This window comes from Oreochromis aureus, linkage group 9, assembly GCF_013358895.1.
Source record: "Oreochromis aureus strain Israel breed Guangdong linkage group 9, ZZ_aureus, whole genome shotgun sequence".
Taxonomy (NCBI): Eukaryota; Metazoa; Chordata; class Actinopteri; order Cichliformes; family Cichlidae; genus Oreochromis; species Oreochromis aureus.
Genome location: NC_052950.1, coordinates 35,537,267 through 35,549,698, shown reverse-complemented (window position 1 = coordinate 35,549,698; position 12,432 = coordinate 35,537,267). Strand labels below are relative to the sequence as shown.

Sequence of the window (12,432 nt, the reverse complement as noted above, 5' to 3'; positions counted from 1 at the left end):
GTTCTGGACACTCGAGTAAAGAGAGGGGCTGAGCTGTCAACTGATCACTACCTGGTGGTGAGTTGGATCAGGTGGCGGGGGAGGACACTGGACAGACCCGGTGCACCTAAATGTATAGTGAGGGTGTGCTAGGAATGCCTACCGGAGGCCCCAGTCTGTGAGATCTTCAACGCACACCTCCAGTAGAGCTTCAACACCATTCCGAGCGAGACTGGGGACATTGAGTCCGAATGGACCATGTTCAGCATCTCCATTGCGGAAGCTGCTGCATTGAGCTGTGGCCGCAAGGTGGTTGGTGCCTGTTGTGGTGGTAACCCCTGAATCAAATGGTGGACACCAGAGGTGAAGGGAGCCAACAGACTGAAGAAGTACTATCGGGCTTGGTTAGCATGTAGGACTTTGGAGGCAGCTGACAGGTACCAACAGGCGGAATGTGGCTCGGGCAGTGACTGTCAGGTGTAGAAGGAGTTCGGCCAGGCCATGGAAAAAGACTTTCTGACTGCCTCTAAGAGATTCTGGCAAACCGTCAGGAGTCTCAGGAGGGGAAAGCAGTGCTCTACCTGTACTGTGTATAGTGCTGGCGGAGCGCTGCTGACTTCGACTGAGAAAATTGTCGGGCGGTGGAAGGAATACTTTGAGGACATCCTTAATCCCATTGACACGTCTTCCGAGGAGGAAGCAGAGTCTGGGGATGAGGGGGATGACCCACCAATTACCGTGGCCGAGGTCACAAAGGCAGTTAAACAACTTCTTGGTGGCAGAGCCCCTGGCGTGGATGAGGTCCACCCCAAGTTCCTCAAGGCTCTGGACGTTGTAGGGCTGTCCTGGCCGGAGGGTGTGTTCCAACTACAGGGGGATCACATTCCTTAGCCTTCCTGGGAAAGTCTATGCCAGGGTGCTGGAAAGGAGAGTTCATCCACTAGTCAAACCTCGGATACAGGAGAAACAATGTGGTTTTCGTCCTGGTTGTGGAACACTGGACCAGCTCTTTATCCTCTCAAGGATACTTGAGGACACATGGGAGTTTGCCCAACCAGTCTATATGTGTTTCGTGGACTTGGAGAAGGCATTCGACTGTGTCCCTCGGGGTGTCCTATGGGAGGTGCTACGGGAGAATGGGGTGTCTGGTCCATTGCTACGGGCCATTTGATCCCTATACAACCGTTGCAAGGGCTTGGTTTGCATTGCCGGCAATAATTCAGACTCATTCCCGCTGGGTGAATGCTCTGCCAGGGCTGCCCTTTGTGACCGATTCTGTTCATAATTTAAATGGACAGGATTTCTAGGTGCAGCCAAGTGGCGGAGAGCTTTCACTTCAGAATCTCATCTCTGCTTTTCGTGGATGATGTGGTTCTGTTGGCTTCATCTGTGGTTCTGGAGGCGATCGTGGCTCAAGAGTTGGGAGTTTGCCTTGTAATCGGAAGATTGCCGGTTCGAGCCCCAGCTCCGGCAGTCTTGATCGTTGTGTCCTTGGGCAAGACACTTCACCCATTGCCTACTGGTGCTGGTCAGAGGGCCCGGTGGCGCCAGTGTCCGGCAGCCTCGCCTGTCTCAGTGCGCCCCCAGGGTGGCTGTGGCTACAATGTAGTTTGCCATCACCAGTGTGTGAATGTGTGAATGACTGGATGTGTAAAGTGTAAGGCCCTTAGGGACTAGTAAAGCGCTATACAAATAGAGGCCATTTACACTTTACCATTCATCGAGTGATGGCCTCTAGCTCACTTTGGAACGGTTTGCAGCCGAGTGTGAAGCAGAGGGAATGTGGACAGCACCTCCAAATTTGAGGCCATGGTGCCCACTCCAGGTCGGGGACAAGTTCCTGCCCCACGTAGAGGAGTTGTATCTTGGGGTCTGTGGAATTACAGGGATTATTTTACATAACCATCATCTTATCATTGCATCAATTATCATTTCATCAAAGCATTTATTGAAGCTGTTGGCATTATGTTATAATTTGTATTACAGGGGTTATCATAATCAAATATTAACATGTTTATGACAGGTGCAGTTATAACCACTTTAAAATGATTGAGTTAAATATATATATCAAAACTCATATGCTGAGTATATTGTTACAGTAAAATAGTAGCTGAGCAAAGGCCTGAATGTATTCAGCTTCTTGTTGCATTTGAGTTTGCCTAGTTACAGGTGACAGAAGGAGAGGTCCAGTCCATGGTGACCTCAAAGGCCTGAGATCATCACCATATTTGGAAAGAGGATGCCAGAAAGGGGAACTGTGTCTGCACTTATCTCTTAGAATAGATCATTATCTGTAGAGGAGACAAACAATGTTCTTAAGATGCAAATTATGTGCTTGTAAACGCAAGAGGGGCGTCATAATACCCTGATGTTATAAAAGCAATCTGAAGTGTATTTTTGGGCGGGATTTACAACTGATGGTTTTCAGTTTACATCTCCCCACGCTGCGTGTATTCATTAAAATCAATTGTTTGATTGACCTCTTCTGGACCATCATTGTTTTACTCTCGTCCTCAATTTCGGACCCGTAACATTTGGTGCATTGGCCGAGGGTTGAGTAGAGAGAGTTGGAGGTTGAGACCGAGAGGGTCCGAGGCGCTCGAACGAGCAGACACGAGTCAGTGGTCGAAGTGAGTGGACATAAGCCGGCTTATTCAAAGGTAAGGCACTACCTGTTGAATTATTTCCAAATAGTGCCGGATTGGTTATGACGAAATTAAAAGTCTACTCACTGAAATTACTGGTAAAGGTCTGTTTTGATTTTGGTGAAAATCTCATGAGAAGTGAAGTTGAAGTAATGATAATGAAACGTTGAAAACAAGTAAAGAGTAAAGAGAATAAGTGTATTTAAAGCAGTTGGACTGCAGAGGTATATAGGTAATAGGTAATTGGTCATTTTAATTGGTGAGACGGTTGGACCGGCTTCGGTCATATACTTAATGTGAAGTTATGATGGTTGTTTTAAATTAAGGTAAATTTCTGTAGAACGGCAGTTGGACTGCTAAGAAGTGCATTGTTCGGAGGTGACGCTCTAAATTTACTGGCGACGGTCGTGAATTCCTTGGGAAGGGATAGTCCGATTGGCAATCGTGGACAACTGAGGACGGTCCAAAATAGCTACTGATTGGATCAGTTTACCGTTTGGAACGGTATTTGCACTTTTTTGGGTAGTAAAGCTTGGAGCTTGGGCGTTGGACGCTTTTAAATTGTGTTAGGGACCTTAGGGATTCGACCAGATACAGTTTAGAACTGATACTGTGTAATTGATAATAAAAAACTTGGAGTTTGTCCCTTGGAGGGTTAATTTAAATTTGTCAAAATTCTGTAGGTTGTGCAATTTCAGGCCTGATAATTGTTGTTATTGTAATTATAAGACGTCTGTGTATCTGTGTAATATAAAGTAAGAGGTTTGGTATCAAAAGGAGTCTGACCCAGCACTGAGCTGAAGTGCTGAGGCCATTTTTAGACGGAGTGTGTGTGAAAATGCAAATGAGGGAGCTGCGAGGTCCCTAGAGTTTTAGGAAGTTCATAGAGAGTGTTACACATTGCTGAATGCCTGTATTTAAGATGCTGGTTTTGTTTATTACAATACTGTAAGTAAAGTTTTTATTTCTTGCCATGACTGTATGACTTTTTGCTGGGTTTTGAGATAGGATACATAAACTGTTGATACTTAGGACCGTTATTTGGGTTCTGAGAAATGAAATTGACTTTGAAATAATTTCATTAATACATATGTCTGTAAGTGATGTCTCTTTTGGTGTCGAAGTAAGATGTTTTAGGATTTTTAGATGGGTTTTGTTTCTGTTTGAGATAATATATACAGTTAAATTTTCTGTGTGCGTGTTGTTGAGTGACAACATGTGCAGTTTAAATTGGGCGCTGTTCCTTCCTCTTTTTAGTTTCAAAACACAAAGGCTGTTAGATTAAAAATTACTGTGTGAGGAACGGTTTGACTTTTGACTAGGGAAATAATATGCTTACTTTTGGGTCTATGAAGATATCATAACATTTTGGTGGAGATGCCAGGGTAAAAATAGTGAGCTCAGACGAGGGAGTCTGAGAAAAAAAAAAACACCGTGAGATGAGCAAGGTGTTTAACTGACTCAGGATTTCAGAGAATCGAGTCAGCGGCGATCTTGAGTTTTAATGGTAAGTTGATTGTAAGAGAAAAATCAATGTTTACCATGTTGAAGTAATTCTGATGATATTACTAGAGGTGTTGTGACACAAGTGAAGAACAAGTTGTAAATGGGGACTCACAATTATGTTGATATGGATAAAGGACAGAAACAGTTTCTGAATTTTGAGGAGAATTTTGAAGCACTGAAGTTGAATTTTCTCTGTGCTTGGTGCCCTGTGTGGACCTATATTAGAGTTATAAGTCCAAAGGTTATGACCTGGAGGTCATTCATGGTGTTTAAAGAAGAACAGGAATTAGAAAAGATATTTAATGTCATATTTTGTGTAAATTGAGGGGGACTCACCACATATGTGTTCACCTTTTTAATTTAAAGTGACACAGACATTGACACACACATAAAGTTGTTAGGGGTGAGTTACTTCCTCTTTTAATTTTAAACTGCAACACATGTGTGCATTGGACTAGAATTTCATTTGGGCTAGTTAAAGATAAAGATGACCTGTGTCAGCCCCACAGGTGGGAAATTTCTTTTGTTAAAGCAAAAGCGCAAAGTTATGCAGTAGAAATCAGAAAACACTGGAAGGCCATAAAATAAAATAGAACAGAATGATGTATACAATTTACAATACAAGTAAACTTAAATCTCAGCCAAACCGGTTTACTCACGAACAAATAAAACACTGAAAAAAGCCCAACAATAACATTTTTAGGTTGTCTAAGTGTTTTATATATTACATTTAACCTGACTCATCCTTCAAATTCGGTGAAAAGGAGGACGCATTTGTCAGCTGCATTCAGAGGAGTCTACGAATTTGGACAGCCATCGGCGCATCGCTGTGACGTAATCGTCTACAAAAGTGCCCTCAGGAGGTTGCAGCCCATGACTTTGGATGTTGTTATCTGGCTGTGCCATTACCATGGTAACATGGACACCATGGCACAAAATACTTGGTGGATCTTACCTTACTTAAACCTTACTAGCAAAATAGTTTTTAGTAACATAGTATATAAATATCTACTACTATTACTATACTAATACTAACACAGCAACAGTAAAGTAATAAGGCACAAATTGACAAAATAACTTTTGATAATGATCATGAACAGTGATTAAGAACTCTATTTCTAATACAGTTAGTATTCCATGTGTGCTAGTGTGGCTTCCTAGAATAAAAGTATAAACTCGATGTCATTAATAGCATTTCTCTAATGTTTTATGTCTGCAGGTGGATAAGGCAGTGCTGTCCGTCATGACTGTTGGACAAATGGCACAATGCATTAGTACATATGGTGACAGAGTAGCTGTCCAGTCCTTCTGTCAACAAACTAAGTACAGCACAGATAAAGAGACTCTTCTGCAGAACCTAAGAGATAAAATTGCGGCATGGAAAGTAAGATCATGTTAGGGTTCAAAATATTTAAAGGAGGGAGGCAAGAGACCACTCAGAATAACACTCTTGGTACAACGAGATAAGGTCAAACGAAGATTTTAATGCACACGTGCGGGGGATGAATACTGTACGCAGACAGCATCGATCTCGAAATGATGGAGCATTGCTCAAACTCTTATAGCCTCTAGTGGCCCCCACCTAGTCATAAAAGCCTAAACATTCACATTCTTTCTCTCACACGGCGCCTAAGTTATGACCTCGGCTCCCTGTTTATCTGCTTCCAACAAGGTGGTGGGGGTAAAACTCCTGTAGAATGTGGTCTGTCTCCTCTGCTATCAGAACAGAAAGGCCCTGACTCACTGCACACAATATTCTCTTCATGATTCAGCAGTATGAAATGTCAAGAAACAGTGTAACACATTCACAGCAGATCGATGGTACAGGATAATACACACCTATCTAACAAATCTAATAATTGTCACATTCTTTTAACTCAGAAGTATAATGGAAACTAAACTACATAATAATTTCACAATCATTAATCAGGGGTATAACATGGCATAAGGTAATATCACAATCCCACAATCAAAAACCAAAGGAGTGCTGTGTGGTTCATCAGGTGTGTTCCACAAGCAAGCTGAGAAGACCTGCAGAAAAATAGAAATCGGATGGCTTCATTTAAGCAGTAATGAATACCGTCAAGTGAGAACCAGAAATGGTGGAGGAACAAGACATGCAACTGTGGAAAAAACTACAACTGTAGCTAAGATTTTGGAAATGGGAAAGATCCTGTTTTTTCCAGATGGGAACTCGCCAAAAGGGAGAGTTGAAGACTTTGTCATTGATGTCTGTGATTTTAAAAGAAATCCGATTCCTTTAGATGACACTGTTGGCAAACTTTATGAACAAACCAAATTGAAGCTCGTGAGATTTTACATTTGCACGAAAGATGAAACACCGTCAACAGTTCAGTCCTCATCTGAAGAGGATTTTTCTGTCAGCATAATTGAAGAAGATTCACTGGTGACATTACTGGGATCTGACAGTGAGACAGATGATTTTGTCCCAGATCTACTTGACCATGCAGATTCATCTGACAGTGACACTGGCAAACAGGTTTGTTAAAATAAGAAAGATATTATTACAAATAATGATCACTTTAAAGTTACTGTATTTTGTTGTGTTGTGTTTTGTTGTTTAGTAGTGCTTGGTGGTTACGTGGGACATTTTCTAATTTCGTTGTACTATTGTACTAGGTATGACTGTGCAACGGCAATAAAGAGTTGTCTTATTCAAGTGCTTTATGTACATCTATGAATACTTGCACTTCTGTAGGATGAAATTATTCCAGGAATTTGTTGTTGACTTGTGTGGTAAGGTACATTTAATACATCTGTGAAAGACTTACAGCTTTGTATTCATTAACATGTAGTAAATGATTGGCTGCTGAAAAAAAGAATTGAATTATGTTCGTTTATTTCTTGTGTTTGTTTTCTGGTTCACAGATTCACAATTTCCAGATGGAACACAATCCAAAAAAACTGAAATCAGTCTGTGAGGCAGTGACAACACAAAGTCCAGGAAAATCACATCATATGCATTCAACCCCAACAGACATTCAAAACACTGTCGTGGGACAGCGGCAGCAGAGTGACTCAAGTGATCATGATTTCCCTGACCACTGCTCTGTAATTATTGATCTGACCAGTATAGTTCCTAACAAATCCTTCAAACGAGAGTCCCGGCACAAACTTCCAGAAGATTTGGAATTTCGTCTTCCAGACATAGACGAAGTGGATACGGTTCTATGGAATCCTGAAGACGATCTTGTCAGAGCACATGGTGATGACACAGTTGTGATAACCCTGAATTATGTCAACAGTGAGGATCTCACACAGGTAAGACCATGGACAGTTGTGGTTGATGTGGTTTATATAAGTGTTACAAAATATGGAAATTTATTTATACTCAAATTCAATAACTTGCATAGTTCTGATTTTAAAAAAGCTGATCATGCATTCCTGCTTTGACAAAATTTAAGCATGTATGTTATTTATGCAGTCAATACAGGAGGAAGCACCCCAGATAGCACAGGTAAGATGGATCAATTCAGGCAACCATAAACACCTATCTTTACATACTGTAGAGATGCCAAAACTGCATGCTATTTTCTGAGGATATGGCAGTTTGTGGGTCCATTTGAATTAAAAGGATATTGTCAGTTGAGAGACAATTCCAGTGTTTAACATTAAGATAAGATTAAACAGGAAATTTAGTCTTGAAATCAAATTATTTACATAACACAGCAGTAACACATTGTTTTGGTGTCACTATTGTGTTCTCTACCTTTTGTGCACAGAAGTGAGTCTTCTCATACATGTATGAGCGTGTAAAGAACACTTGTATAATTTTCTGTGAAGCATACGAGGAGATCCATCAGGCCAAAATGTTAATGTTATGTATAAATTGTCAGTGCAACCATGATTTGGGAATGTACAGCCCACTAAAATCAGACAAATAAATTTAAAAGTTTTTCAGAACATTGATATTGTGTAATCTGTACAATTCATTTACATTTCTTATGGAATGTGCATGTTTTGTCTTTTACTCAGGACCATGGACTGAATTTCATCGCACAAGGTTTGCCTTTAGATTCAAGCAACCAACTTTCCCCATCACATTCAGGAGACCCACAGAGCCCCCTACATGTATCAATTCGCAGGATAAAAGTTGTTGATGATCTTTTGGCTGTATTCATGGACAGTAGCATAATGAATAGACTTTAAAGATGAACTTTGTAAATGAAAATGCTGTTGATGATGCTGGGGTGTGTTGTGAAATCAGTTTTACCCCGGTTCTTTTTTATTCCTCGGGCCTCCAGAGATGCACCGGACCCAGTAGTCATTTTTACAAAATCTTTATTCATCTTCATTCATCTTAATATTTACTCATTCTTTATTCTTTATTCATCTTCATTTAAGCATGCATTCTTCTAGAAGGGAAGACGAGGCCGGTGTCCCTCTGCAAAATCTTCCACCTCTTTATTAGTTACAGCCAGCTTTACAGCCAGCTTTATAGAAGTGACCCCATCATAAAACCCCCACGGTGTGCTGCAAACTCTGTGTCTTTGTGCACGAGCACGTGAGTGCCTGTGTGTGCGCGTACCCGTGTGTATGTGTGAGTGCACGTGAGTGAGTGTGCGTAACAGTTAAAGCACTGTGTGCGTATATCTCTATGTATGTGCCTTCCTGGGGGTCATAAAAGTCCATCTCCCTTCCAAACCAAAGTTTTAGTTACAAACTTTGAGACTCCCACCCAGGCATGCCCTGAGGAATTTCCACTCAACATTAACATCTCTTTGTCTCACTTTCACAGTTCAAACTGGGGGAGGGTCTCCTAGAAATCTACTCCTCAGTTTATGACACACTCAGGCCTTTATTACATCCAGGGCAGTGTCAGTGTCTCTACAATAATTCTACATTCTACCTACACATTTTTAACCTCACAAATAAGCTACACATATCTTCAGGTGTCAAGGGAGGTTTACACTGCATTTTGGGAGCAATTTTTGGAACAGTGTGAAGGTGAAACTGAACGAGTTCCAAGGCTGAGGCCAGACTTTTGTGAGACTGAATGGCAAGCAGTTGGGCAGATATGGGTGAAAAACTTACTAGACCATGGTGTCTTTCCAGTGAGGCTATCAAAGGCTTTCATTTTAGCCTGCATCCATGGAATGGACTCAGTTGATGTAGACATTTTGATTAAATTGTTTCTCAACTATCTCCCTCCTGTTGAGAGATCTGCTGTTGAGAAGGCTCTCCAAGGCACAATGAATGAAAATGATGAAGAGGACCTGCTTGACCTTTTTACAAGGATGGGTTCCCACTTCCTACCACCTAAGAACAACATGCAGCCTGCCATTGAAACAATGGCTCATAAGGCCGTTCTCCAAGAGCCAAAGTATATAATGGATTGCTTCTCCACACCCATGGCATGTCTGCAGCTGAAACTGTCAGACAAGGAAAGTGTGTTGTCTCTGTATGAGACAAAGAAGGCCACAGGCAAAGACCAGTGCAGCTATTTGAAACAACAAAATTGATGCTGTCTCACGGAGAACAGACAACCTTTGACCATCTTCAGCGTTATGTTAAAATGCTGATGAAACCAAAGCTGAAAAAATCCAGGATCTTCTGTGATATGTGTTGAAAAAATTTTGGTGTGCTTTAATGCTGAAACTGGGCTCAACAGAAGGCCTGTTGCTCAAAACCTGTGGAGCTACCCTTGAAGTGCCATGCACTTACAGTTCTTATCCTGAATTTCACACCGAGTTCAACAATGTCCTTTCCAGCAATTGGAAATGGACATCATTCGAACTTGATGAGTGTACTAATGGTCACAGCTGTAATTGTTGTATGTATGATTATCCTTGAGTTCATAAATTCTGTCTTTTTTCATTTGTCATTGAAGAATTTGATATATTCAGCCGTACAGTAAGCAGTACTGATGGGATGTTCTGTATCGAGGCTTCGAAGCTCGTGTCGAGTAATGGAGGGGGCGTTTCCGCGATGCGCGTATCGAGGCTTGCTTCATTTATGGGAGGAGCTGAAAATGATGACGTCCGAAGCCTCGCTGCCCGGCTGTACCACGTGACTGGTTCAGGCAGTGGTTCAAACTTTGCCGCGAGCTATGACAGCGATATAAACCCCTCAGACTTCATTCAAAATGTGGGTGTTTGATGGAGAGTTGTGGTTAGTGAGAGTTTGGAGGTTTATGAGAGTGAGGAGAGAAAGTCAGGAGAGAAAGGAGCCAGCTAAGAAGAGGAGGATGTCCTCCCCTGTCTGGGAACATTTTGATCTTATTCCTCCCAACAAGGTATGTAAATTTCTACAGAAGATGTATTTCCATGATACTGATGGTGCAATACAATTTATGTTAAGCTGTCTTTACCTTTGTACAAGGTGAAGTGTTTGCTATGTGCCAGGGAGCTGGGATATAACAACAACACCTCATCCATGCTTAGGCACTACAGAGCTTTGCATGAGAATAAGGGGAACACCGATTGTGGAGCAAGACCAGGTGAGCCATCAAATGCCATCATAATATAGCATGCAGTAATGTTACTAAATGATATAACAATATTATACAACTGTAATAAGTTACGTGTGTGATATTTATATTTGTGCTTTGTTTTTATTGTCTTTCCGCAGGAGAACAATCTCAAATAGATGAAGACCTGGTTAGCATGGTGATTGAGGACTCCCAGCCATTTACCACTGTGGAGGACAAAGGATTTAAAAGATTTGTTAAATCATTAAATCCTAGCTATGTTCTCCCCACTAAAAAGGTCATAAAAGCAGTGAAAATTTTGCTTTTACAGAATATAATGTGAACAGGCAGGACTGAGGCTCAGTCTGTAGCTGTCCATATCTCAACGTTACAAAAGCACAACCACACCTGACCTCACAGTAAATGATCATTTCCATTTTTAGCATTTCCAAATAATCATTTTCCATACTGCCAGCATAAATATACACAGCATACTGCCATCACTACAATATACATGTTTTACACACTTTGTTGTTGACATTTACAGGCTGTGTGCAAAATGCCACACTCTTCAAATTCATGCCAACTAATATTTTTACGTCCACTAGATGTCCTACTAGAGCAAATGAAGCTTCAAGAAGCTTTGCGCTGGGGTGAACCAATTGGATGAAAAGCTCCAGTGTTTCATGAAGCTTCATCTGCCCATCACTAGTAAGCAGTCACAAATTGAATGTTCTGATGGTTTAGTTGTATGTTACCTCAGATTTCACAAGGACTCTTTATTGTTTGCTTTGAAAATGACTGCATGTTTAACTTCTGTTGAAAACAAGGTTTGAGTTTAGCGTTAAAGGGACAGATCGCATCAAAATGTGCTGTACACATTGTCATTGTTTTCTTGTACTCCTGCCATCAGCCAGAATAAAAGCTCACTTTTGTTTAAAGTTCAGTGTCCTCTCTCTCTCCTTGTCTGCTTTTGGGTACGTTCTCTCAACACACCTGCATACCCCGCCGTGACACACATTGGCCTGTTTATCCATCTAGAATGTTTTGTTGTGAGTTGCCTAGTTTTGGGAGATATTGGCTGTAGAGATCTCTTCCTTGTCGAAAAACAACATGAAGTTACATAAAGCCTACATAAAGACATTGCTACTAAGCATTAAGTTCCATGTGAAACAAGAGAAATGTAGGCTTGTACAGTCAATATCTCTAAAATTGGGCAACTCACACTAAAATAATGTGGATTAATGAATACTACAGCTAGCGAACAGAAAAATGTGTAAATTTTGATTTTAGGGTGAAAGGTCCATTAATATTAGTAAAGAATGTCAATTTATGGTTGAGAAAAAAGTTATTGAAAGTTAATGATAAGATCCTGTTTACAAATTCCTAAAGCTGATGTGGCCTATAAACATAATCTTATAACATGTTACAGGTTCAAAAGTATTGGAGATGGATACAAGAGGAAAACCAAAATAACAACACTGGTCCGGCCGGGTTGAGTCAAACGATTTTTAATGAACACACATGTGGGAGATGAACACTGCACGCAGACAGCATAAGATCTCAAAATGGTGGAGCATTGCTCAAACTCTTATAGCCTCTAGTGGCCCCACCTAGTCATAAAAGCCTAAACATTCACATTCGTTCTCTCTCACGGCGCCTAAGCTACGACCTTGGCTCCCTGTTTATCTGCTCCTGCTGAGATGGGGCAGAAAACCTCCCCGGTATGTTCTGCTCTCTTCTAATCAGACAAATAAGATCATGACTCTCTGAAAACAGTATTTCTTATAACTCAGCTGTATCATGCATCATAAAACAATATCATCCATTCACAATAAATCAGCAGTCTAATGTGATGCAAATCAGTTTAAC

The 12,432-nt window shown here is 41.1% G+C and overlaps 1 protein-coding gene across 1 annotated transcript; it reads left to right on the top strand.

Annotated features, from left to right (window-relative positions):
- Positions 1-8,297: 8,297 nt before the first annotated feature.
- On the top strand, positions 8,298-9,740 carry LOC120442062. The gene is made up of 2 exons (XM_039617810.1): positions 8,298-8,341; positions 9,044-9,740. The coding sequence occupies exons 1-2, from the start codon at positions 8,303-8,305 to the stop codon at positions 9,611-9,613; spliced, it is 609 nt and encodes a 202-aa protein (XP_039473744.1). The 5' UTR covers positions 8,298-8,302; the 3' UTR covers positions 9,614-9,740.
- Positions 9,741-12,432: the final 2,692 nt, after the last annotated feature.

Bases quoted from the DNA above. Each gene is read 5' to 3' on its own strand.
- LOC120442062 (XM_039617810.1), top strand. From the start codon at position 8,303: ATGAACTTTGTAAATGAAAATGCTGTTGATGATGCTGGG. The intron at 8,342-9,043 runs GTGTGTTGTGAA...ACATATCTTCAG, and splicing joins ATGCTGTTGATGATGCTGGG to GTGTCAAGGGAGGTTTACAC.